The sequence below is a fragment of the Ambystoma mexicanum genome, chromosome 13 (genome assembly GCF_040938575.1).
Source record: "Ambystoma mexicanum isolate Mex_15411 chromosome 13, UKY_AmexF1_1, whole genome shotgun sequence".
Taxonomy (NCBI): Eukaryota; Metazoa; Chordata; class Amphibia; order Caudata; family Ambystomatidae; genus Ambystoma; species Ambystoma mexicanum.
The window spans coordinates 200,991,151-201,018,512 of record NC_090938.1 but is presented as its reverse complement, the minus strand read 5'-3'; the positions used below and the strand labels follow the sequence as shown (position 1 = coordinate 201,018,512).

Sequence of the window (27,362 nt, the reverse complement as noted above, 5' to 3'; positions counted from 1 at the left end):
ATTGCTTGTCTTTCTTAGACAAGTATAGCAAATTTCAAACACCAGCAAAGGATCTAAGAGTAACACAATTCTAATCCCTCACAAACAATCTAAGTGTGAAACATTCCTCTGACAATCCATCTCATGTCTAAGGCAATATGGAAGAGAGGGGCAGTTCTAGGACCAGGCAGACACAGGTGCTGCATATCCTTCTGTGAGCAAGTAGCTCATTGATCCAGTGGGCGAAAGTGCACACAGACGAAGGGAACATTTGCAACCATGGGAAGGAAATTGGGTAAAACTAAAACTGGCGGTTTAGTACAGTGAAGCTTGTCTGCACTGTTCACTAAGATGCACTGATTGGCAGCTTTTTAAACAGTAAAGCCAAGTGTGTCTAGTGGTGGTACGGTGGGCGGCGAAGTCTGCATGAAACTGCTGCTGCATGCAAGGAAGCAGTAGCAACATCATCACTGTGCAGCATCATGCAAAAAGAGAATTTAAAGATGCCATTGAGGTTCCCTTTGGGTGGTAGCTACAGGAGGGGAGGAAATCGTCTCCCCTGTGTACTAGCACCTGCAATCTAGTACCCATGTGCCTTTGACATAGCAGCACACCACCACCTACCTCCGAGAAGCCATGCAATGTTTACAATCTTTTTCACTGTGTTGGGATATGTTTTCTTTAAAATTCATGTATTAGCTTCTGGTCTAAGCTGTCTCTCCTGCTAAATCTTGGGTAGGTAACCACCGCCCCACTTGAAGATGTTTGTGAAGAACTGCCTTCTCCTCTACCTAAGTTCTAAATCGAGTGTCTTGGAGTAGTGCCAATGGTCTGCTCACTGCACCCTACTCTAACCATAACACTATCATTTTGCAATTACTAGTGCTAGGGATGTTGTGCCCTACTTACTCTGCCAATTTTAAGGGGATATATAGCACCCCCTGACTCTTTCAGCAACTATTTATATATAATGTGTAAATAAAGAAACTGACTAGCTCAGTGACCTAAAGGGGATGCAGTGCCTCCAACTCACTCAAACCATAATTCTAGTACCCTCCAACGATTCCCTACCAGCTGTTGTCCATGGGTCTTCCTCAGGCCTCCTGGCATATTCTGCACCTTCAACCTGGGTACTGGACCACTGACGTTGCCTGGAACTGGCCCCCTCCTGGACCCTGAATCTGGGTTTTACACTACAGCTCTTGCATGCCTCCTCCTAACATACTAATTCCCCTCCTTTTGCTCCTCCAACTCTCCCCCATCTTGATTTCTCACAACTGCTCTGCCATCACCTCCTGCTCTCACTCCTGCTTCTTATCTAACTATTGTGCTTACTCTCCAGTCTCCTCCTGAAGCCTCTGTGAGAAACCAGAAGGTGTCTCACCCGCTGGTCCCCGGGGGGGTCTCCATCTCAGGTGGCCAGGGCACGCCCATCGCCTTTGGATCCAGACCCTGGGGGTGGACCAGTGCGGGAGGATCACCTCGGTGAGGGGTCTTCGAAGAGTGGGACACCTTATGGCGAGACGTGGTATCCCTCTACCTGCAACACCTTTACCCCATCCTACCCAGTAGGATATATGGAAACTATACCCCCCCTTTGCTACACAAACTCTTTCACATGGACAGTCCGCTCTGAGAGAAAACAGACTCATACCTGAGCAGTGTACCTGACATGTCACACTACTATGGTCAGGAAAGGTCAGGCAATTGGTGGTAATCATTCCCACCTGACCTCATTAAGCTTCCCCAAACTGATAAAAAGTTTCGAGATGACAGCTGAATGATGGAAGAAAGACGACAAACCAAGAAGGGTGCACAAAGACGAAGATACCCTTGACCTTTCCGGCGGAAAGCCGTTACTTTCTAGACACCTATGGAGTAAAGAGCATAAGGCCAGGAAACCAGACTAAAGAAGCCTGTATTGTGTGTTGGAGATACATGGGGCCCTCCTGCAAGGCTGATCAAATCGGAGAGAAGCAGCAACCGCTTTGGTACCATCCGTGGCTCCAGGATAAAAAAAAAATCAACACAGCTGGTGAGTTGGGGAAATCGATGCAAGACTGGTCTGTGTTGAAGTCAACGTTGCAAGCGGCAACATTGAATACAAAGAGCAAGGATAAAGATTGCTGAACGCGTGTAATGAAAGACGCTAGGACAGCCTAATGGCTGATGGATGTTTGAACTGTAGCAAAGAAGATACAATATTTGTGACAGAGTGGTGCTCTATCGAAGGTATTCAGCCAAGAAGTGGCAGAAACTAAAGTAAAAAATAAATAATAAGAAAAGGAGTAAATCGAAGTGGTCCTGCGACGGTTTAAGCAAAACCCATCGCACATTCGAAAGTCTTCAGTTTTTGATACAACTGAGCCCGAACAAGGGAGTTCCGTGGTCCGAACCCGAACGAAGGAGACCAGTCGTGAACATTGTGCTAAAGTCGTCTGAGCCCAAATTAGGGGTTCCGTGGTCTGAGCCCAAACGAGGGAGACCAATTGCGAACCTGTGAATGTGAAAACCCTGATAAGAAAGGCACTTTGGTGTTTGTTTGTTACATCAGGTCCTCTCCAAGGTCCTCTGCAATAAGAGACTGTCATTGGGGGAGAGACTTTGGCAGAAGGCGCTGATACCCATGCTTTGAACTGTTTTCTCGTGGCCCAGAAGCCAGAGTGTGTGTGAAGCTCAAACGTGCCATCTTGTCCTGTGCTGAAAATGTGGGGAAGGGAAGCCAAATGCTCAACTATCCTGAGATATTATTTCTTGAACACTTTTCTTTTGCCTACATTGTTGTTCCACACCATTTATATTTAGAAGTAAGGATTGGCAATAGGTTTATTAGTATAGGCCCTTTTATTTTGACAGAGACTCCACTAGGACTGGGTTATTATTATTTGATGGTCATAGGTTGTTCCCCATCCTTAGATTTAGGATTGGATAGGCGCTCCAAACCCATTGAAGTACAATTAACACCCTTGAACTGAGATCAGTTGTGTCTGTCTTCACTGTTTGATACCATGCTTTCCTTACACCTCCCATCTTCATCTTCCTCTTGCTCCCCTCCTCAATATTTCTCACCAACTCTTCTCCCTATCTTTAAAACCAGCTCCCAGGAACATTGTCCTCTCCCCACAAATCTAGTAGTGGTCTGGGTCCTTTTGTAGCAAAAATAAGTACCCTGATTGGCTGGTTCATTCTTTAATCAGTTTCACTGGCACTGATTGGTCCTGACCTTGTGTGCCTACCACCTATGGGTAAATACTGATCCTCCTTAACTCCATGTGAGGGGCACTTTCTAATAGGTTTGTTTGTGTCCCACCCAGGCCCACCATGTTTAATGTCAGGAGTATCCTGGCTGCTTACAGACCTAGTTAGCTACCTTCTAAATGTGCCAGAAACTGGCTCTCCGAAGCTGCCAATCTACCTTTGAAGTTTCTCGGGGACTGGCTCTGACCTCTGTAATTGTGTGCCTTTAACTGACTGCCACAGTTCACACGCACACATCCAGCACACACTCCTGTCTCTTTGAAATGTTTTTGATTTGGAGCATGATCTTTAATCCATGTTGGGATTTGGTCCTCAGGCACATGCAATGCTTGGCCTCCCACCCTGTGCTATGACTCTTGGATTTCTGCTAGGATAAATGGCATGTGTGAATGTCTCCCTTCAGCTGTATGGATTTTCATTTGCTAGCTATGGGAGGATTGTGTGGAGCTCCCAGGGGTCTCTATTTACTATTGCCAAGGCAGGGTCAGAATCTCGAGTGGCTGGATTTCCCTGCTGGAGGAGTGTATGTGTAGGAGTAAGCGTTAGCGAAGAAGAGTGTTTGAGAACGGTGAGTGTGTGAAAATGTGTAGGTGAAGAGGGAGAGGCAAGAGCAATTGGAGTGTAAGGAAGTGAGTGGAGATCAGAGTAAGTAGTTGGTGAAGGAGGGGGAAGAAAGTGAGAGAGGGAGGTAGTAGAGAGAGTATGGGGATAGGAGGGACTATTTGGTGGAGGAATGAGGAGAGGGAGCTAGCAAGAAGATTGGAGGGACCAGAGAAGAAAGATGCAAAGTAGACAGAGAGTGGTTGGAGACTGGTGGGAGACGAAAAAAGAGAGAGATATAAGACACAGAGTCAGGGAGACCAGACTTCGGAAGACCAGAGATAGGACGAGAGAGAGAGAGAGAGAGAGAGAGAGAGAGAGAGAGAGAAGTAAGGAGGGATTAATAGGAAACAGAACACAGAGCAAGGAGCCATGTGATCAGGGAGTGAAAGAGGTGGTGTGAGAGAGCATCGGATAGATGGGAGTTGGTGGAGGTAGGGGGAGAAAGTAAGGGAGGCTGTAGCAAATGATTGGAGATAGGAGGGACTATTCAGTGGAGGAAGGAAGAGAGGGAGAAAGAATCAGGGGAACAGAAGAGGATGGCGGACAGTAGATAGAGAGAGGGAGAATATTGGAGGGACGGAAGAGGAGAGAGGGTGAATATAGACAGAGAGGGAATAAATATCAGAGGGAGACAAAGAGAGAGAGAATGAATGAGAGGGAGAGAAAGGGAACAAGAACATCTGATACAGGCACAATCTCAAATAATATTGATACGATCCTGGGAGAGCGGTAGCGCAGGGAACCCTTATGAAGTGCCCAAGGGTGTGAGAGAAAAGAGGGCTAAGCCTTTAGGCTCTCACCTGAAGCTTAGGCTAGATGAGACAGTAGGCAATACCAATCTCTAGGATCAAAATTACATTTGTGTCAGGGACGTCTGCGTTAGGGTAGAGGAAGTACATGGGAGGTCAAAGGACCAGACCGGGAGGCCCACTAGTTTGGTCAACTTGCAACCGGACAAGACCATCATAAAAAATCATATTATCTGTTAATAAACATCCTTGAACCATACTTTGAATTCTGGAGGTTTTTATGCCATTCATGCCCAGCAACATTGTAGGATCTGAGGCCTCCAAGGACTAATGTGGTGAGAGGTGAGATGAAGGTGAAAATGAGGCATGAGGTGAATGTAGTGATGAAAGGCTCTTTCAGAGAGCAAGTGATATCCAGGAGACAGCAATAAAATGTACTCAAATGTATTATCCTTCATATCTCCTGTCTAGGTGTTTAACGTCACCCCAGACGATGAAGACTCCTACCGGTGCACCGCCTGGAATGCATACGGCGAGGCTACCTGCGTGGCCAGCCTCAAGATCATAGAAAGTGAGTAAAGGAGTGTCACATCATCTATGTAACTTGTCTCAAAGTGGTAGAGGCCGAGTAGCTTCCTTTAGGTCACACATTTTAGGTAAGGAATGCTACATTTTTAGGAATGGCCCATCTTAAACCGCAGGGAGTAAGGAAATGAAGTAAGGTGAAGGTTTGTTAATTTCCCCCAAATACAAGCAAGAGGAACTTCAAAACACGGATCAAGTTAAGGACATTGCCCGATTTCCAATACTTTCTCACTGGATAGAGGCTTGTCATGGTGTTTTAATGTGAAATGACATCACACATTAAATGATGCATTGTAAAAATCTAAGGTAGGATGGGATTGGTTAGTACTGTAGGCTATATATAGAAGATATATGGGAATAGTACCCTCACTGGCTAAACAGTGTCTTGTGGTTCCTCCTGTGACCATCTCCTAAATGTTGCAACTACAGGCATGTCAGGTTAGCGCATTGCCATTGGGCCTTGCAACAAAGTGTGAGCTAGCATGGAAGGTGGGTCGGGATTAGTCAGAGAGGGTCTTCTCAGCCTTGGCATTTGGAAAGTTACCAGCCACTGAGCAACATTTCAAGGTGGTGGGAGCAGCCCCAAAGGTACTGCTGTACCTAATAGAGTTACCATCTCCTATCGTTTAGGCCTTGAGACAGAACATTAAGCTTTCAACCTGGTATAACCTTTGTATCCCCTGTCTTCTGTTGGATGGGAAAAACGATCTTCGTCTGGCTCGAATGAATAGGCTTTGTCTTACAGCTTCAGATCACGTGTGCAATTTTTCCGCTCACATTTATGAGGATTTTCAGCTTTTACAAATGCAGGTGTCCTATCTCTTCTGCTAATGTGAAACCGTCTCTCCCTCAGTGTCCTTGGCCAAAATAGGTGCCCTGGCTGCACTAGCAGCCTGGTCTACGCGTCTCTGCGAAATCAACGTGTCAGGCCTCTCTCTGCATTCTCGCGTCCCCTTCAGTGTCTTCAATTTTTTCCAATGCGGGTTTGGCTTCCATCTTTATTTACATGGCCACTCATGTTAGTTGCATTCAGCGTCAGCAAGCAGTTCATGTGTATTCTTGTGCAACTTGCGGTTACTGCCTAGTGAAGGTGTATCCGTCCTCTATCTAAGTGGGTCATAAGAATGTTCTTCGTGTCTAGGAGCAATTGAATCTAAGTGTCTGCGTAGCTTCATGCAGGAGTTCATAGGTGTCATAGTCTCAGTCATGACGTCATTTGCTTTTTGCATGATCACAGTCAGTCTACTTGCTCCATCGAATGCAAACGTATCTTTTCAGTGACACCATCAGGATAGGGTCTAAATGGCTGTGCGAGTGAATAGCTTTTCTCACATTTGTGGTACATTGGCGATGGGGAGGAGGGGGCGAGGAACATTGTACACATTTTATTTCTTTGACATCAAGACAAGGGCGGGGCCGGTGCAACGAGGGCCACGTTCATGTCTCCCTCTTCAACAGGGCGAGTGGGGATTTCTGTGCAACCAATGTCAATATAGTGGCCAGCAAAAGAAGATGGTGAGCAAGGTGTTAATATCTTATAGGATACCAATCAAATGATCTATTTCTCACTCTTGATGTTGGCCGATGGGTAACACAATCAAAGTACAGCCTACCTTGTCTTCGGAGCTGCAGGAAGTGATGAAAGTTCACCTGCCGCACTCTCCTCGCGCTTGTAATTAAAGCTCTTGGAGACCACAGCAGGGAAACCCTCGAAAGGGAAAAAACCCTGGGTTGCTTGAGAGCGCTGGTCAATAGAAATTGGGGTGCGTGGCTAGAGAGCGTAGTTTGATCCCCAATGTCTAGCAGGTGTATTCTACTTCACGTGGAGGTAACTATAATATAAGGAGAGAATTACTAAGATGTTTTTGACGGAAAGGTATGTCAAAGGATATAGGAAATGAGGATACCTTTCCGGACTGTATTTCTGTTAGAACGGGAGAATAGACGGATGGGAAGTCCTGCTGTTTGAAACACGCTTGACTCCTTTGGGTAAAAGAGTAAGGAAAAAGAGAGGTTAGAAAGAAGGGAGTAGGAAGTCTTACTCAGAATACCTATTGAGGAGTTTAGTTTACCTAAGTTGACGAGGACAAGGTTCGTGACTTGTGGAGAAGGGGTTATGGGAAATGTAGTCTGATACCACGAATCCTCGTTAGCAGAAAGGAACACAACCTGAAAGGGTCGAGAATTACTAACAGCAAAAAGTAGCCTGATGGGAGTCAAGTATCTGACGAGGTACGCGACCTACTTGAAAAGAATCTTCCTTAACAACGGGGAACGCTGCTTGAAAGGGTTCCTGCGATAAGCTCGGGGCCGTGGGAGTACTCTCTGCGCTCGGTGGGCGCGGAGGAAAAGAAAACCTGGAAATATAAAGGAGTTGAAAGGTAAGAAGCAGAGGAGTTGCGGAAAGGTAGGGAAGCAGGAGGAAATTTCAGAACTATTCGATTACTCACGTAACGTAGCTACAGTAAGCAGAAGCAACGCACCCTCCTCCTGGCTTCTGCTTCAGATGTACCGTCTCCAGGAAAGAGGGAGGAGCCTCTTGTCCGCCATTCTGCAGGACTAGACTGTTACTCTCAGTTCGATGCGCCATTTTGGAAGAACTATACGTCAACTTGGGTTTAAAGCGATATGTTGACGAGATGTGACGCCAACGGTGCCAAACCGACCAAGTCCGCCGTCGATGCATAACACAAGGTCACTTACGCTCTTAAGGTGAAAGATACTTCTTAAGTCAAAGCCAACCGACTTTTGGCCCCGCAAAATCCACTCGACCACTCACATAGTCGAGTAGTTTTTATGAAGATGTTATATCATTTGCATGGTAGTTGACTTTGCTGGTGAGTCCAACAGCATTCTTTGTTTGCAGAACATTTCAAATAAAGGTTTCAATGTGCATGGCTGGTCTCTGCTGGCAGCAGTGCAACATACATGAACTGGACTTATGGTGATATGCACCATTTTACAGAAATCTCTTGTGAGATTTTTGTCACCCTTCGCCACGCGTCAAGCACATTTCTCTAAGGTCGCATTGGTAAACTATGTTACTTGACCTGCCGGTCTAGCAGAATTTTAAAGAATTTGCAAAGCCTGGACTTGAATGCTCAGGATACCTACTCCAACTATAAAGATCATTCGAATTAATATAGTAATACAACTATAACATCATAGGGAAGAGCACTTCCCTTGCATTGCCACTGCACAGTCCTTTATGCCACTGAAGGCCCCAGTGGATGCAAGGGCATCATGGCAGGATCCCACACTTGCTTGTGAACCCAGCTGTTAATCAAACTCATTTCCCGGAATTTTTCTCCATCCTAAGACCTTAGATAAGCCAAAGACAGGTCCTGTGTTGGATGGGTGGTAGGGTGAAAGATTGTTCATTAAGTGTTCGCTTTCAGTTAAAGTAAATAGTGCTTCCATTCAAAGGAGCATCCCGAGACACTTGTGGTAAATACAAAATAGATTATTAAAATAAAGATTAGGTATTAAAATAGATAGAAATGAACAATAATGAAAAGCCATTCAGAAAAATATATTGTGGTTGCTTGTGAAGTAAAGTGTTCTTTTCCTGCGCCCATTGGCTAATTCTGGGAGGTGGCTTCCAATCCTTGGTTCTCGGCTGATAAGATTCAGCCTCTCGCAGATAACAGAAAATCTGGATTGAATTTACATTGCTGTCCCTGCACAATTAAGATTATAATACCATGACCTCTGAAACAGTATATTTTGCAATATAAAATCAATTGTTTTGGGAATCATCAGCCATAGTGCCCATTTGGACTACCTCCAGTACCTCTCTAGTAACCAGGGGGCTCAAGGATATTGGTTGTATTTTGTTTAACGTGAGACCTTGAGTACCAGCTGGCCAATGAGTTGCAGCCACAACTGCTGGTGGTAGTCTTGTGAGAAGGAGTGCTAGTAGTGAGAGGAGTGGTTGTGGTACTTGGAAAGAGTAGTAGTAGCAGTGGTAGAGTAAGAGGAGAGGGGATGGAATTAACATTGCAAGGGGTGGAGGCAAGGCTCAGGAGGAGTGAAACATCGGAGGGACAGGATAGCAGGGGGTGAAGTTGAGAGGACAGGGAGAAGGTAGCAGAAAAAGCGAGCGATACGAGTGGGAATGAGTGGGCCAGCCGGGTGTCTATAGGGCATGCCCCATTTCCCTTAGATCACTAATACCTGGTTAGTGTAGGGACAGCTAAGAAACCCTGGAGGGAGGTCAGAATAGCTATTCTTTTAGGATAAGAACTAGCTAGTAGGAGCTACTTATCAATAGAATTAGCGTTCGGATGCCCGGGCTAGAGAGGGACCGAATGGGGAATGAGATAGAAAGGGCTAGCCATAGCGCTGACAAAGAGATTCGAGATTAATAAAAACCATTGAGCCTTCTTATGGAGTCAGAGTGATTTTTGCAGACCCGTGACATGAAATTATCTCGATCTGGCTGATGCGTATGGAATAGACTTTTTCTTAAGAGCGCCACTAGATATATCTCCTGGGATGATGTCGGAAGTGAACAGCTAACCAATGGTTCCTTTAGATTGCATCTGTCAATATGGTCTATCTGTAGCAAGTAGGTAGGTTTCTATTGATAGTTTATCTCACTATATGCCATTTTTTCTTAATTTCCTGTTTAGTTGGCTTCAAGAAAAAGTTTAAGCAACCCAATGAGAAAAATCAAGAAGGTAAGATTTAACTAAAAACATATAACGCATAAGAATTAGACTGGAAAGCTACAAACAATCAGATATTTTTGATCTTATAATGCTAAGGTTCCTGCAAAAAATGTAACATTTAATATGCCCCTTTCTTTCATTTCAGAAATGAAGAAAGAATTTATGGACTTCCGAAAAAATCTAAAAAAGCGGTCAGTAATGAACAGACTCTAACTCAGAGGTCTGCCGATTGCCATACTTTTTATATAGGAAAGGTCTTCACATTGGGTGACTGTAGTGTGGCACTGAGAAGTCGTATCTATATATTGTGGCTTGCCAGATGTTTCGGATTATGACTCCCATGATTTCCCACCATTAAATATGTTGACGTGGGATTGGCCACCGGGGGGGGTCGGATGCAGTTCCTCTGAGTGCTCTGCTCTCCCGGGACTGTCCTGAAAATTGGACAAAGCCCCTGCCTTTCACCCTCCACGTGAGGGTGACCTAAGGACAACAGGGAAGTGAAGGACCCCCGCACTCCTCATCCAACAATGGAGAAAATTGGGCCGGTGGAGCCCGAGTTGGACCCAGCGCCATCACAAAGGTGAAAGTGAAAGTAACTGGGCCCACTGGAGGGACGAGTGGAGACAATGCTGTGAGGCCCTGCGACTAGTCTGGGGAGCTGTTGGTGAGGTGACCCGTGGAGGTGAGTGTTACCCCCAACCCACCCCCGACCCTGCCTGGAGGTCCACCATTTGGGAGAGTGTGTGGACCTCCGGAGGTGAGGCAGTGAGGGTGCACGGCCAGATTGGGTACATGGCTTGGAGGCAGCGCCTGACCCTATCAGACCTGCCGGGACACGGTCCTCGCTGGCCCAATGAAGTGAGGGAGGACATAGGGTGGCAAGAGGGAGGAAGCGAGAAGTGAGCTGTCCAGGATATGAATACGTGATGAAGAGGACCGACACAGGGGACCCCCTACGTTGCAACATGGCTTCCGGGGGAGAGGAGACTGCAGAAACCAAAAAGACGTAGCAGCCATTGTGGAAGAAATCCAAAACATGAAAGCTAAAATTGCAGGAAGGGTGTACAGAATAACCCACAGAATTGACAAAATGGAGGAGAGATTTGAGGAAGTGGTGCACAATCAATCCTCCCTGGACACCCAATTGGACGTCTGCATGTCAGAAATGGAGAGAAGAGAGGCAGTATTTATAATGAAGTTGTATGACCTCGAAAATAGAGAAAGACGCAATAACCTGTGACTCTTTGGGATACCGGAGAGAGAGGGGGAGTCGGAGCTGGACCTGAGAAGAACATTGCATGAAGTCACAAAACTGATCTTCAATGTTGACTCTATTGACAAAGCAAGAATTAAGAGAATCCATCGAGCCGGTGGGTCTGCATGAGGGCCTGGTTTGTTTCCATACCTACACGGAGAAGTTCAAGATCTTGGAGAAAGCAAGGAAAAGTGGCATGGCAATGTATGGTACGGCCAGAGTATTGATCTTTCAGGATCTCTCCTCCCTGACTCTGGCAAAAAGAAGATTGTTCTAACCCCTCATGAAGTGGTTGAATGAGAGAGGGGCTAGGTACAGGTGGGGATTTCCATTCTCCATCACGTTCGAGTTTGACGGAAACCAACACAAGCTATCCACAGAAGCGGAGATCCGCAGGGTCACTGGGTAGCTCTTGGGGGAAGCCGGAGAACCTATGATTCCCCAAGGTGCAAATGGAAACAGTTCAAGAGATGGACAATGTAGGGTCAAGGGCCCCAGGAGACGAAGAATACCAGGATCACAGAAGTTCAGAAAACTGAAAACAGGAATTTGAAATGATAAAGGAATAGAACGGGCAGTGGACACGCCAGTGGTGCCTTGAGCAGGCCAGGAGGATCAAAGGCGTGGACCCTGGAAAGGGGTCCGCTGCCCACACATCAATCTCAATATGTTCACAGTGTGTCCCGGACGGGGGGCGATGCTTGAGGGTACCTGGAGTTTTATGAGTGTTAGTTAAAATGGGTGGGGGGTAATCGGGGGCTCTAGATTATGTGCTTTGTTCTGAAGGGACCTGCCTTTACAGGTTCAACTGGTGGTCCAGCATCGACCTAGTGAAGATAACCGGGGAGAACCGGGTGCCTTTGGGGGAATCGGGGGAAGTTCAGTGGGGGAGGGGTGGGGAATGGGGCCTTGGTACATGTTTGCTCCTTTTGGTCTAAACTTTCTTGAGGATGCTCAAATTAGCACCGGGATGCTCAACAGGTGGGAAGGAGGGTGCTCCAGTAGTGGGGTCACATGAAGGCAGTTACAGCAGCCGGGGCTTGGGCTGACCACCTGTGGATAGGCACCCTCAATGTTAAAGGGTTGAACTCCCCAACAAAACGGTCACTCATGGCAAGGGCATTTCGGAGATATGGCTTGGATGTTTAGTTCTTAAACAATACTAGGTACAATAAGAGAGAGGAGCGGAGGATCCCCTCTGGAATGGTCGGTCGGGAATATTGGGAATCTGGTCCTCTATGGAAAGTGGGAGTGAGTATTCTAATAAACAGAGGAATTCAAGTGGAGGCCCCTAAGTCCTACTCAGATGCTGAGGGGAGTGTCCTCCTGATCTCGGGCGCCATTAATAAGGCACTTGCCACGATCTATGCCCCTAACCAGGGACAATTAAGATTTCTGAAGTCCACCCTTCCGAAAATAATTCCCCATAGCACAGGGCATCTTGTCCTGGGAGGATACTTCAAAATGTGGGCTGACATCACCCTGAATAGGCAGGCACCTCTACCAGTGATCAAGACGCCCCCAAGGCCCGCATATGGAGAAATCAAGGGCATGATGGATGTATTTGGTTGGAGGGACATATGGAGGCACGTCCATCAGCAGGAAAGGGGGTATACATTATACTCATCCCTCAGGGTACTTTCACAAGAATCGATTACATGTACATTTCAAGGGACTTGTGGGAGGATGTACAGGGTGCAGAGATTCACCTTATCACATGGTCAGACCACAACATGGTAGTGGTTGACTTAGGCTGTGGGGGGAATCTGTCCCAAGGGCTAGAAGTGGAGGTGTAACAAATCCCTGTGGAGAGACCCCGTCTTTCTCTCTGAATTGACTAAAGAAATTGAGGAATACTTCCACGCCAACCACACAGGGAAGGTTAATATAAAAACGGTTTTGGAAGCGGGGAAGGCCACATTGAGGGGGATGCTGATTAGGGAGGGGGCTAGAAAAAAGAGGGACAGGGCTCAAATTGAACAAAGGCTGCAGAAGGAGATAACGCAGCTCGATTGAAGCTCTGGAGGTAACAGCAGGACGTGAGGAGAGGATTTTGGAGCCAAGAGGGAAGAAGGAGGAACTGAGACTCTTGGAGGAGGGGAAAATAACCCATATCCTGCAATTCTTGAAACAGACATTTTATGAGAAGGGGGATAAGGCTGACACACTCTTGGCAGCAAGACTTAGGGCCTCATTAGACGGAAGGCGGTAATGGTTAACGGTCACCGTTAATGGTAACGGTGACCGTTAACCATTACCGCCTTACTACGAGGCCCTTAGCGGGTTGGTGCTTTAACGCCTGCTTCTTGCAGGCGTTAAAAACCAACCCGCTAAGGGACCTTGGTGCTAATTACGGCACCGCAAAATTGCGGTGCCATAATTAGCACCTTCCCCATTCCCATTATGCCCTATGGGGCAAAAATGGGAATGGGGAAGGGCAGTGGTGGAAGGGGGAATTACCGCCCCGCCAACCTTGGAATGGGGCGGTAATTCCCCTTTCCACCAAGGCGGTGCCAGTATTTTACCAGCATGGATCAAGGTGCTAACAGCACCTTGGTCCTCCGCCTTACGTGTAATGAGGCCCTAAGAGTGCAGCATGCTGAAAGATGGGATTTCGAAATTGAAGGGAGGGACACAGTACACGTGTCCTCCGCAGAAGGGATCCAGGAGGCCTTTGCCTCCTTTTGTAAGAAACTCTATGAATCAGATGCCAAATCAGGGGAGGGGGACACAGACAAGTACCTAGAAGACATCCACTTTCCTAAGCTCTCGTAGGACTGGTGTCTTGGAGGCTCCCATAACAGAGGAAGAAATCAAAAGGGCAGGGAGTAGGCTACCGTTAGGCAAGCCTTCAAGGGAGGATGGTTTCTCAGCAGGGTTCTATAAGTAATTTTTCCCTGTTCTACTTCTGTTTATGACTTAACTATTTAATGACATAATGAGCACGGGCAGAACCCCAGAATCCTTTCCTCTGGCATTATTTCATTGATACATAGAGAAGGGAGGGACCCCCGGATGTGTGGCTCGTATCGCCCTATCTCCCACCTGAACATAGATGCCAAGATCTATACCCGGGTCTTAGCAACACGGCTGCAGGGGTATATGCCAAAACTGATTCACCCAGACCAGGTCGGTTTCATTAAGGGACATCAGGGGTCAACACAATGAGGAAAACCTTACACTTGGTCCACAAAGCCCAGGGACTCCTGGGGAACCAGCCCTCCTTTCGGTAGACGTGGAGAAAACATTTGACCGGGTGGAATGGGGGTTCCTCCGAGCAGTGCTCTTTAAATGCAGTATTGGGAAAGGGTACCTCAGGGGGATTATGGCAGTGTACTCCACACCCAGGGCACTGTAGCTGTGAATGGGGGATATTCCCGGTGGTTTGGTCAGGGAAGGGGCACCCGACAGGCTGCCCCCTCTCACTGACCCTGTTTGCTCTCTCTTTTGAACCTCTTGCCCAGAAGATCATAGAAGACCCCCACATAGAGGATTTCCAGGTGGGAGACGAGATCTATAAAGTGGCCCACTATGCCAATGATGTCCTGCTGCATGTAATGAACCCTCTGGCCTCCATTCCAGTGGCGATCCAACTGATCGAGCAATATGGGTCCTTGTGAGGATTCAAAATTAATAAGGCAAAGTGAGTTCTCTTCCCGCTGGATGGAAGGAAAGACGGTAAGGTGGGGAGAGTCCTTGACCTATAGGCAAATCTGAGAATGCTTTGATACCTGGGAATTAATGTACCGAGGGACATAGAGGACTTATTCAAGGTGAACTTCCCCTCCCTGTTGGCTAAAATTAAGATTGATCTGGAAAAACGGTCCACATTAACAATATCATGGTTGGGGCGCCTTAATGCAATTAAAATGTTTTTTCTTTTGAAGATCCTTTACAGGTTCCAGATGCTCCTCATTCGAATACCAGACCCATTCTTCAGGGACTGAAGATGTTTGTTATCCAGATTTCTCTGGCAGGAGAAAAGACCCAGGATAGCCAGGGAAATCCTGATCCTGCCCACAGACAAAGGGGGAGAGGGACTCCCTGGTACTAAACGATACTATAAGGCGGGCCAGCTCAGAGTTTTTATACTTCATCTCAGGGCACAAGGGGATCTTCGGTAGGTTGCACTGGATAACTTTCAGTTTTGCCGGCCACAGTCAGGCAATGGCTATGGGTGCTGAGAAGCAGACTCCCTTGCAGAATTTGCAAACACCCAATCGTGGGAACTATTTGGGACATTTGGAGTCCGGGCTCAGACTTGAGAGGGGTTACAACGTGGCTCTCCCCACTAGGTCATCTATTGGTGCTGGGGGTCTGAGACGCCATTCCGGACCCCACCCGCTTCCAGAAATGGTACGAGGCAGGACTGGAACAGATTGGTCAGCTCTGGAAGGAGGTTAACCTTATCAATATACTCGACTTGGAGAAGTCCATGGGCATCGGTTCACACCCAGTCTTCCAGTACCTCCAACTGAAGGGGGTCTTAACGGGAAAACAATGGAGGAAACAGATACAGAGGGACCTCACCCCCTTCGAAGAAAATTCTAGACAAATGCACTGAAATGAAGGGACTAATCTCAGCAATGTACAGGGTCCTAGTGGTGTCTGGGAATCAGTCCATGGAGATGCTCAGAACTACGTGGGAGAAAATATGGAGGCGGACCTAGACCCATCACTGTGGGACAGATTGTGCAGGGGAATTTCAAAGACCTCAACCGCTATTCAATACAAACTACACGCCATCAAACTTCTTCATAGGTGGCATTACGATCCAGTCAGACTACAAAATGTTTCAGAATACCAGCCACAACTGTTGGAGAGGATGCAGGACTAGGGCTGATTGCAGGCATGTGTGGTGGGAATGCCCCTGGGTGCAAATCTACTCGGATGAATTTCTAGGCTGGATTAAGGAGATTGATGGGATTTCCCAGGCTAGGGCACCATTGCTGGTCCTGTTTGACATGGGGGCATAGATGGGGTTTACTGTTACATCCGAAGATGTCCTCTTCTCTGCTCCTAGCTGCAAGGGCTTGCTTGACTGTGAAGTGCAACCCTCCCTAGCAAGAAGGAATGGAGCAACGTGGCAATGAATATATATACAATGGAGAGAATTGCTGCTGCCCTCCGTGGTCAGGCTGGACCACAGGAAGTAGAGTGGGGAGAATTTATGGCCAAGCATGTGTGGCCAGGTGCAAACACAACAGTGACCACCGTCAGGGTAGGATAGAGAGAGGGCATTGATGCGGAGCGGAGTGGTAAATGAAATTGGGAAGGACATGGACCAATGTTGGACTAACACAGACATTACACCTGTGCTGAGACCAGGTGCCAAGGTTAATAGATTACTGTGTATTCGTGTTGGTTACTGATAGGGCTAAAATGTTGATTTACTTCCAAGGAATCAGTACCAATGGGGGACGATGGGGGATGTATGTTTGTAATCCATAAAAATTGATAATAAAGACACATTTGAAAAAGATTTGTTGGCTTGGAATAATGGAAGTTGTCGTCCTAACCATCTGGATATCCAAAGTTTGCAGACCTCTTCTCCATGAATAAAAACTGTGCAAATGAAGAGACCTATCCCATTGAGGATTCAGATTACCACATACATCAGGGTACGTAGAGCTACACTGCAGCTGCTCAATGTCAAGCCTTTTCCTTTGTAACAAGTATGGCAAGCCACAGACCTGATTTTAAGTGCTCCAAGTTTTTCTTGCTTAGTGTTTTTCCTCTTCTAAGAATGAAGCTAATACCCATGGATTCAAAAATATTCTCCGAAACCTCTTTAGAATTCCTTTAAACAAGCTTCAAAAATTAAATCTTGCTTGAGGGATATCATTAGAATTCCCCAAAGCATACTGATAACTGGTTTAATTCTGTAAGGAAGGCATGGTATCAGTAATAGACACAAACACAATAGATGGATGTTTTGAAAAGCTTAATATTGGTGTTTTGGTTGGGTTGGTAGAATTCCTAACTGGCCCTAACTCGTCCATTAAACAAATAACAAATGAGTCCAACTACCTTATCACAAGTTGGGAGGCAGCCCTTAAATGCAGCGGTAACGTTCATACCACCGCATTTAAGGGTCTGCCCAACCTCAAGTCTGGCGTTTTTAACCCCAGCTCAGAGCTAGGGAAAAACACGCCAGAACAATTCCAATTTTCGGTGCAATTATCGCTGGCGGTATTACCGCGCATTAATTGCACCAAAAAGTCCCCATTGGGTCCGTTGGACCCAAAGGAGAATGGGGGCTAACTGTTAGCGACCAACCTGTGATCCATCGGTCATACCACCGGACGGGTCAGCACTAACGCTAATAAAGTTGAGCGGTAACCCAGCCGGCATACCGCCCAACTCGTGATCAGTACCCAAGTCTTTTTCACTGTGATTAATCTTTCTACAAAAATGGCTGATACTCGTTAAATTGTGTCACATCATCCACTGTGAAGGGCTTATTTGGGGGAAATGAAAGACCATAGTCAAGTTAAGTTAGCAGAAGGGTTGACATGATCTGGTCCTGTTTTTGAAAGCATTGGAGTGTCCTAACAGGAGCTTACAGTTTGTTCTAATAGAATATTTTTAGGGCCTTCCTGTGTTTATGAAGGTTCTGGCTTGACATCAAGGAGGAATGCACTTTTTTTGCAGAATGTTACTAATCGCGTTTAGTACGCTATCTTGATCATGCCTCCACTGGAACCTCTTTGGGTGGATCCAGTAGAATTTCTTGAGCACATATCTAGAGCCGTGGAGTAGTGTGGAAGTTATTTTTATAGTTAATTCAGGCTTCAGCCAAGAAAGACTTTAAACAAATGCTTTTTTTGAGGAAGGATCACAAGTCCGCTGTGGACTTGAGTGATTAGAAAAAGCATTCAGCCGACACCAACCAATAGGCATATCAGCTTCTTGAATTAACCAGTTTTGGTGAATAAGGCATGATAGTACTCTAGCCTTCCCATGAAGAAACCAAATTGGAGTGCATGGAAGAAAAGAGGGCATCTTTTGAAATGTGTGTAATGAGCAAAGTAATGTGTTCCTTGATTATTGGTTGTTAGTTTTAAACCTGAAAATAGTATGAGTAATTATGTTTAATGGCTTTATGTTTGTGTTTTTATGTGTTGTAACTTTTATCGAATTAAATTCCGAAAATAATTGAAATAATGATGATGTTGAATTCCTGCTGCTTGCTCTGCTAATATTAGAAAATCTAATTGGAATTGCAAATGTATTGCCTTGGCCTTTTTAGTGGATTTGTCAGAACTCCATTTTTGGTTTTATTGTTGGTCAAATTGTGCATCTTCGTGGCAAAGCCCCTTTCCTGGATCTGGGGAAATGACTCAGGTGGCTGGGAGCCAAATGGAGGGAGTAGCGTTTGGGCAAAGTAGCGGATTTGGGTGGACCTCTGAATCATTTTACCAGGGTCTATGTCACTTCGCAGGTCAGTTGCAGTGCCTGAGTCCAGTCCATTATGGGAGTCTGGGCACCCCCTATACATCACTCCATCAAGTCATCTGAATTCTAAGAACCCTATCCCTGCCCAAATCCCACAGGGAAATGAGCATACTCCCCCCAAAATTGAAGGAAGCTGTAGCCCTTTCTAAACCGACTTCGAGCTTCAGTGAAGAAAAAAAGCACTTTCTGTGAGGAATCTGAGGGTGTCCTCACTTCTTTCCCCAGAATATAATACCCCCCAGGTGGCCAGGGAAAGGCTGTTGCTTTTGGATCTGGACCTGGTGATGGATATGCGAGGGATGATCACCTGGTGATGAAGACTTGTGGAATGGAGATGAGGTACCCTTGGGTGACACATGGTATTTCCTATTTCCCTTTCATCAAGAATCAAATGTCTCTCAGGTTTTCATGGGATATTAACAATCTCTACCCTACTATGTTAGAAAACCATCTCCCACCACTATGGTACTGAGATGAGGAAGTGACCACATAGGAACATACATCATCCTTTATTGACTCAGACATATACAAACACCACTCTGGTACTGGGACAAGGAAGAGGGATACCGAGTATCAAGACCATTGTGAAATCAATGTGCATTTCCCGCACCTGAAGCCAAGGGGACGGTGTTAACGGCCTAGTCAGGTGAGGCTAAGGGGAGAAACGAAAGAAGCGGGAGAAGCAAGGAGATCTAGATGGCCTGTGGAGTGCTTGCAGATGGAGGTGTCAAAGAGTTCCCCCTTCTCACCTGAGTCCGATCTTTGCTGGATTTCTTGGTCGATGCCCTCTTGCGGACGGATCGGGTCTTGAATATGGCTGCATGAGTCTCGTCCGACTCCAGCGTGCGTTCAAAGTTCCGGGATGCAACGATCCAGGAATCCGGGAAATTAAGAAAGTGCACTACTCAGCACACGAGTCCAGGAAGTAAGAAAGAAAGGAGAGGGACTAGGAATGGAGTTAGTATGGACAGAATTAGGGAAGCAATACCCCGAGCTACGGAGCACACGTCTGGTCACTACTTCGCAATAGCATTGAGACGCGCAAAGCCACGGGGGCGTGGTCTATCAATAGAATACGTCCAACGTGTAGAGCGAGGATGGTGTTTCACGCTGGACGGCCATGTTGGGAGTACCAGGGAGTGCAAGCCCCGTTGAGTCAAGGACCAGGATGTCCAAAAGGGGCGCGTTCTGTAGGTCATGACAGCATGCCTCCTCCGAAGACCCGTTCCTCCAGGTTTTCCCGGGTGTATGAGGTGAAATTTTCTGAGCAGTCGAGGGGCCTTGAGATCAGAAAGTGGTTCCCAGGTTCTTTCACTAGGAGGATATCCCTTCCATTCAACCAGATATTGAAGGGGACCCCGTTTATACCTGGAGTCGCATATTCGGGACCCTTCATATTCCAGTTGGTTGTTGACCAGCAGAGGAGGGGGTCTGCAGGATTTCCGGGAGGAATGGATGTAGGGTTTTAATAAGGATGTGTGAAAAACTGGGTGAATTTTCTTCCAGGAGTCTGGTAGTTTGATCCGGTATGAGACTGGATTTATAATTTCCTTGATGGTAAATGGACCATAGTACCGAGGGGCCAATTTGTTTGGCCATAGATGTCGGGGTAGTAATTTCAAGGACAACCAGACTTGATCACCAATTGCATAAGAAGGCCCTGGTCTTCTTTTGGAATCTGCATACCTCTTAGTCTGTGTTCTGGCCTTCTCTAAGTTTTCTTTGGCCTCCTGGTGTACGTTGATGAAGGTTTCGATCCAGGAGTCGACAGTAGGTACTGGTGTGGGATGAGGGAGAACAGAGGGTAGAACCGATGGATGGAAACCTTGGCTACAATAAAAGGGACTGGTCTTAAGTGCTGAATTATCAGAATTGTTGTAGGCGAATTCAGCCACAGGTATCAGGAGTGACCAGTCATCCTGAACCTTGGTGGCGAAACATTGAAGATACTGTTCCAGGGTCTGATTAGCACGTTCTGTGGCCCCTTTGGTTTGGGGATGATAACCTGATGAGAGGGCGCGTTGGATTCCCAAAATGCGACAGAGATGTTTCCAGAATTGTGAGACGTATTGAGGTCCTCGATCAGATATGATCTTGGAAGGAAGTCCATGCAGACGGAATATGTGTTCCAGAAAGATTCCAGCAAGTTCGGACGAGGATGGTAGCTTATACAGGGGTGTAAAATGAGCCATATGAGTGAACAAGTCAATGGTAACCATGATGGTCGTGTATCCTCGGGAAGGTGGTAATTCTACAATGAAGTCTGTAGCAATGAATTCCCATGGCCTTGTTGGCAGTGTAGGTTGCAGTAGAAGACCCGCCGGTCTCTTGTTATCATGTTTATTTCGACTACAGATAGCACAAGCTTGGATGTACTGCTGTACGTCGGTCTTCATTCCAGGCCACCAAAACTGTCTTTGTATGAGGCGGAGGGTGTTGGTTATGCCACGATGTCCGGAGTGAAGGGTATCATGACAGAGGTTTATTATTCTTTGTTGTAATTTCTGTGTGGGAATGACCAGTGCATTGTCCTTGAATAATATCCTTCCTTGACTCTTAGATTCCATTGATTCTTCCTTGGAATATCCTTCCACATATCAGAGGATTGGGTTTGCACTCGAATTTCTTCCAGGAGATTGACTGCTTGAGCCACAAAGATCGTGTGGGCAAACATCTTAGGATAGGCCCTATCTTCAGTAGTTACATAGTCAGGATGTTGAGATAAGGCTTGAGCAATAATCAGGTTTTGTGATCCGGGAACATGAGTGATGTGGAACTTGTACTGGGCAAAGAAGTAGGCCCAACGTGCCTGACGACTGTTCCTACACTCCAATGACTGTGGGATTTGAAGATTCCGATGGTCCGTGCGGACCTGAACTGGATGTCTAGCACCCAGAAGTAGATGTCGCCATTCAGTGAAGGCTTGGCGGATGGCTAACAGTTCCTTTTCCATGACAGAGTAGTGTGTCTCACTGGGAGTCAGGGTTCGTGAAAGGTAAGCAATGGGGTGTTCCAGTTTATCCTCAAATTCCTGCTTCAACACCACTCCTATGGCGTAGTTAGAGGCATCCGTCTCCACTAGGAATGGTCGATTTATGTCGGGTTGAGCTAAGATAGGGGCTTGCGTGAACTCTGCCTTTAAACGTTGGAATGCCTTATCTTGCGGTGTAGACCAGATAAAGGGGGTGTCTTTCTTCAAGAGAGCAACGATCGGCTGAACGATCTCGGAAAAGGTGGATATGAACTTCCGGTAGAAGTTGGCAAGCCCCAGGAAGGATTGAACTTGTTTCACGGACGTGGGAGCGGGCTATGCCAGTATGGCCTTTACCTTTGAAGGGTCCATACCAATTCCTTCTGGCCTAAGCATGAATTCTAGGTAGTAAACAGAAGTAACATGAAACCAGCATTTTTCGGGTTTGGCTAAAAGTTTATGTTCACAGAGTCGTTATAATACTGCCTTTACATGTTCTTCACGCTTTAGAAGGTCCTTGGAAAAGATCAATATGTCGTCCAGATAGACAATGATGAAGAGGAATAACATGTCGGAGAACGCCCTATCCATGAAACGTTGAAAAACTGTGGGGGCATTAGCTAGTCCAAAGGGCATAACTAGATATTCATAGTGACCAAAGGGTGTTCCAAAGGCTGTTTTCCATTTGTCTCTTTCCCGGACACGGATCAAATGGTAGGCACCCCAGAGATCCAACTTTGTAAATATTATGGCGCCTTTCACAGCTTCCAGGATATCCGAGATCAAGGGCAATGGGTACCAGTCTTTGAGCGTGCATTGATTTAAGCCACGATAGTCGAGGCAAGGTCTGAGTTTCTTGGTGTCCTTCTTGGGAACAAAGAACAACGAAGCACCCGCTGGAGATTTTGAAGGTCTTATGGTGCCACTTTCAAGGTTCGTATCCAGGTATTCTTGGAGGGCCTTTTGCTCAGGTTCGGAAAGGATGAACATTCTGCCGAAGGGAATCACTGCTGAGGGATCTGTATCTATGGCGCAGTCTTCAGGTCTGTGAGCGGGTAAGGCCTGGACTATGGCAGTTGAAAATACATCAGCATATCCCTGATAGGCCTCAGGGACTTGTATGATATTGGAAACCATGAGTGGTGTTTGCTGGTCTCTTGGTGGTTCTTTAGGGGGTGTCACGGAGGGATCTAGGAATAGACAATGAGACATAAAAAACTCTGAGCCTAGGAATAGTGATCCTGCTGTCCAATTGATATACGGATTGTGCTTCTGTAACCAGGGCATACCCAATACCATGGGGTAATGAGCTGACTTAATGATGTCAAATCTAATCCGCTCTTGGTGATGGTTTATAGAAATATGGATCTCTTTAGTCTGCAGGCTTATGGGCCCTGAAGTGAGGGGTCTTCCGTCGATTGCTTCCACCGGCTGCATGGTGCTTCGTGTTTCGTATGGAATGTGATGACTAACAACCCAATCTTCATCAATGAATATTCCCATAGCTCCGCAGTCTACCAAGGCCAAAATGGAATAGGTCTTATTCTTGGAGGGCGATAGAAAGGCCTACAGTATCACCAAATTGTTTTGTCCAGGAGAGTTCAAGGATGGAATTGATGTGGAGCAAACATCTCTCTCCCGAAGCTCTGCTCCATCTAGGATTGTGAGCTGGCGTTTCCCGAACGCTGATGAGGGGCTAGAGGACATTCCCTAACCAAGTCTTTATCTGAGGCACAATACATGCACAACCCCGTATGAATCCTTTTCATCCTTTCTTGCGGGGATATAGGTCCACGGAAGGCTCCTATCTGCATGGGTTCTGGTTCAGTGACTGAGCCTGGGTTTGTGTCCGTCTTGGTGGTGCTCTCAAAGGACACTTTCGGAGGATTTCCTCTGGATTTCTTCTCTGCCTTCGTTTCCTGGATACGAAAGTCTATTTGCATGGCAAGGTCCATTAGTGCCTGGAATGAGTTTGGGCGAGCCACTCTGGCCAACTCATCCTTAATCTCCTCATTTAGTCCTCTCCTGAAAAGGGTAAAACTCGCCTCAGGGGACCAATCAGCTTCCTTGGCTACTTGCTTGAATCAGGTTACAAAGGTGAGCATATCCTGGGATCCCTGCTGAAAGTCTAACAGGCGTTCCTGGGCACTATAGACCTGCTCTGGGCGGTCAAACATGGTTTTAAGGGCCTGTATGAACCCATCATAGTCATTTAGGAGAGCATCGCCGGAATTAACGAGGGGCGTAGCCCAGGTTAAGGCATTTCCTGAAATGTGAGAAATTATGAAACCCACCTTAGCCCTGGGAGTCGAAAAGTAGTAGGGCTTAAAAGTAAAGTGGACCAAACATGAATCCAGGAATCCACAAAGGGATTTTGCCGACCCATCGTATTTGTCAACTATGCCGCCCAGCAACACACTTTCTTTTGTGGCAGAATCACAGGCTAGAACTAATTGTTTGAGAGCGGTGTTTTCCGCCTTTAGATTCTGTACCTCGGTTGTTGGTTCTTGCATGCCACGCATCAGGTCCTGAACGGCCGCTTCCATGTCCATATCGAGTTCGGTCGGGTGGCGTCTCAAACTGTCAAGGAGTTCCCCCCTTCTCACCTGAGTCCGATCTTTGCTGGATTTCTTGGTCGATGCCTTCTTGCGGACGGATAGGGTCTTGAATAAGCCTGCACGAGTCTCTTCCGACTCCAGCGTGCGTTCAAAGTTCCGGGATGCAATGATCCAGGAATCCAGGCGCGTTCTGTAGATCATGACAGGAGGGGCTGGGGGTGAATTAGGCCGAGAGATACGTGTCTAAAACACTGAGGTGCTGCAGCGTCGCTGCAGTGCAAGCAGAGTGTGACTGGGATTGTCGGAAGGTCTCTGGTGGCTGGGTCAGGCTGCTCTGGAGTCAAGAGTACTCCCTCTCCGGTAGCCCGAGTTGTCGGAGTCCCGGGAGGAGGGGATTGCCGTGCCAGGAACTGAAGCAGCCATGGATTGACCGAATCAGAGAAGGGCCCCTGAAAATAGCATACTCGGTGAGTCAAGTGAGGTTTAGTGACTCTGGGACGCTGTGGTGCGAGACGCGTTGTGGGGAAAGGTCGGAAAGCTCATGAGTGAGCCAGCGCCAGCAGAGGCAATGGGCTTCATTACGAGTTTGGCGGTAGGCGTGCCCTTAATAAGGGCACGGCTACCGCTAAACTCGCTACCGGCACCAGCACCCGCGAATGGGCAATTACCGGCCCATTACGAGTCGAATAGGCCGGTAATTGCCCATTCGGGGGTGCCGGTATGGCCGGGCTCCTGACCCCCATTCTGCCCAAAAGGGCAGAATGCGGGTGGGGAGCATGGTTGCATCGGCACCGTTAATAAAGGTGTTGGTGCAATCACGAGTTCTGCTCGCGTGTGCCTGTCTGCACGCCTGGTCAAATCAGGCGTGCAGTCTGGCACCCCCGAGTAGAACTCGTAATGTGGCAGTAACGCAACAACGGCGCCGGTAGCACTACCATCGCCGTTGTTGCCTTATTGCCGGGGTCGTAATTAGGCCCAATGTGTCTGCCAGTCGAAAGTTGTGGAACACAGAGGTGATGACCACCATGATGTGAAGCTGAATGAACAAAGCATTTTGAGGTTTCCGAATAGCATTGGAATTGGGAAGGCTGTGGAAGGGCCAGAAAAGTGTTATTGTGAAACGGAATAACAAGCCTGTGAGCACAGTGCAAATTCCCAGCAGGCGAGTGAACTGGGAATTTGCAGTTACGGTTTTGTTTGAACTGCAAGTTTGAATATTGAAGTAAAGGAAAGTAATAATGAGTGAATGCTACATGAGTGGCAAGCAGCAAAGCGTTCCCTGATACTATGAATCTTGGAAACTAAAGACAATAAGCATTTGTAATGAATCTAAAGAGCTATGAATTGAACAAGTTGAGAAAAAGCATGCATTGGCAAAAGCCAGAAGGAAAATAGTAACTGTACAAGTTGAATGTTGTAACTGCGGCAATCCCATGAGAAAGTCTGATGATCCAAGAAGCGCATGGTGGCTAACAAGTGTTAACAAAGCACTGCAAGAAAAAAAAGCCCAATACCACTGTTAAGCAGAAGCAGTGGTGGTGTAACTGTGAAAAGAAGCCAATCAGGTGTGTCGGTTGTGTGACCTGTAATGGGTGGACGATGTGGTCTGTCAACTGTGCCCAGACTGACTGTACCCCACTACAGAGAAGCCACTTGAACTGGATGGTCCCCAGCCGGCCCTTTTGACTGGGGGTCTCCAAACAGCCCTTTAAGATGAGTAGCAGTACCCTCGAGATAGATGGGGATGCAGATACATACACATGCATCAAATAACTATGACAACTCAATAGTTTGGCAAAGGGAGTCCGTTTAATGACAAGTACAAAAATGAGGAGTACAATGAACATCAACAACCACTTTATCTTCCTTCTCGCTTAAACTCCAATTTAATTTCAGAAAAAACACAATATTTATAACACAAACTCGTCATCGCTGATGCGCAATCTTAAAAACCTAACATGCAATGGCATTGGTTATAGGAAGGTAACTTTAACTTTGGTACTATAACTGTATGTGGTAACGGGGAGAGGGGATTGGACAATCAATGTCAGGCGGGGCAACTAAGCCCTTCCTTCAAAATGGCCACTATGAACATCACTAAAAGTATGACGTCCCATTGGCTCTATTCACTATAGGACCTTAGATTACACGGTCCACTATGATTGGGTTGGCATCAGCCCCACTCATACTTTTCCACTTACGTCTAGCAGCATGCAGAACAACCAGCCAGGTGCAAGGAGTTTGTCTGCACCCCAGCTTCCCTCCAATTATGTTACAATCAGTCATCACCTCAGTGGTCATGTGTCAATTACTGCCTTGTAGTTTGGCCTCGAATCTGCTTCTTGGTCTGAGGACGTTTAAGGAGTATGGGTATGGCAGGGACCGATGTGTAGGTGTGAAAGTCTCATCCCTTCCTGCCTGCCTTGTCACATGATTTGGACACCGTGAAATTGGCCTCTTCTTCATGTATTTTCATCTATTTGATTTAATTCTGCCAGTCTTCTACCATCTGTGGCTTTTCTTGACCTTTCCGAACAGGATACTCTGTTATTTTCTCCTTAATTGTATCCACTGTTGGCCCTTTCCAGCCTGATACGACCCTGGCTTCTTGGCATGGTTACCTTCAGATGGGTTTCTCTCCTTCTTAATTCTCGATTTGTTTGCTGCAACACTCTCCTCTCGAGACCTTTAGTAGCCTCTGTTTGATTCTGCTCATGTGCGTCGTGGATTTACACTTATATATACAGTGCTTTTGAGGTATATACATGTATATGTTGGTGCATGCCGCAATCTATTTACTACTAAGCATAGCAAGCTTAACGATTTCTTTGCTTCTTGCAGTTTCTTGCATCTGTACATGTTTAAACTAACTGAATATCTTCATCGTGCATATGGCATACATTTCATCACCTTGGGTTCAAGATGTAATTTATCCATAATATCTTCTTTTGACTTTGTCTTCTATCAGCATTCTTGGGTCTCATATCATCTGTGTGCGTGTCCGTCTGATGTTTTATGATGTCACCATTCATCTTCCTTCATTGTCTTCTTAGTTTCGTTAGGTATTCCATTCCGACAACCGTCATTTTGTCTTGCCTGGAGATAAGGTTTTGTCAAAAAGTACCTTACTGTCCAGGTTTTCTGAGGTGTCGGTACTTCAATAGGTGCCGTTACTCTGAGAAGCACTGGGCAGAGCCCAATTGCTGCTCTTTGCTGGTTTATCTGTTCTTCATACATCACATGTTTTGGCGTGAACGTACCTGGTACTTT

The 27,362-nt window shown here is 46.6% G+C and overlaps 1 protein-coding gene across 1 annotated transcript in view; it reads left to right on the top strand.

Moving 5' to 3' along the window:
• Window positions 1–27,362, top strand: part of IGFN1 (immunoglobulin like and fibronectin type III domain containing 1) — a 299,446-nt gene that overhangs the window by 106,361 nt on the left and 165,723 nt on the right. The window contains exons 4-6 of the mRNA XM_069633640.1: window positions 5,061–5,160; window positions 9,809–9,856; window positions 9,993–10,038. Of these exons, the coding sequence (XP_069489741.1) occupies window positions 5,061–5,160; window positions 9,809–9,856; window positions 9,993–10,038 (194 nt within the window). The remainder of the gene's footprint in view (window positions 1–5,060; window positions 5,161–9,808; window positions 9,857–9,992; window positions 10,039–27,362) is intronic.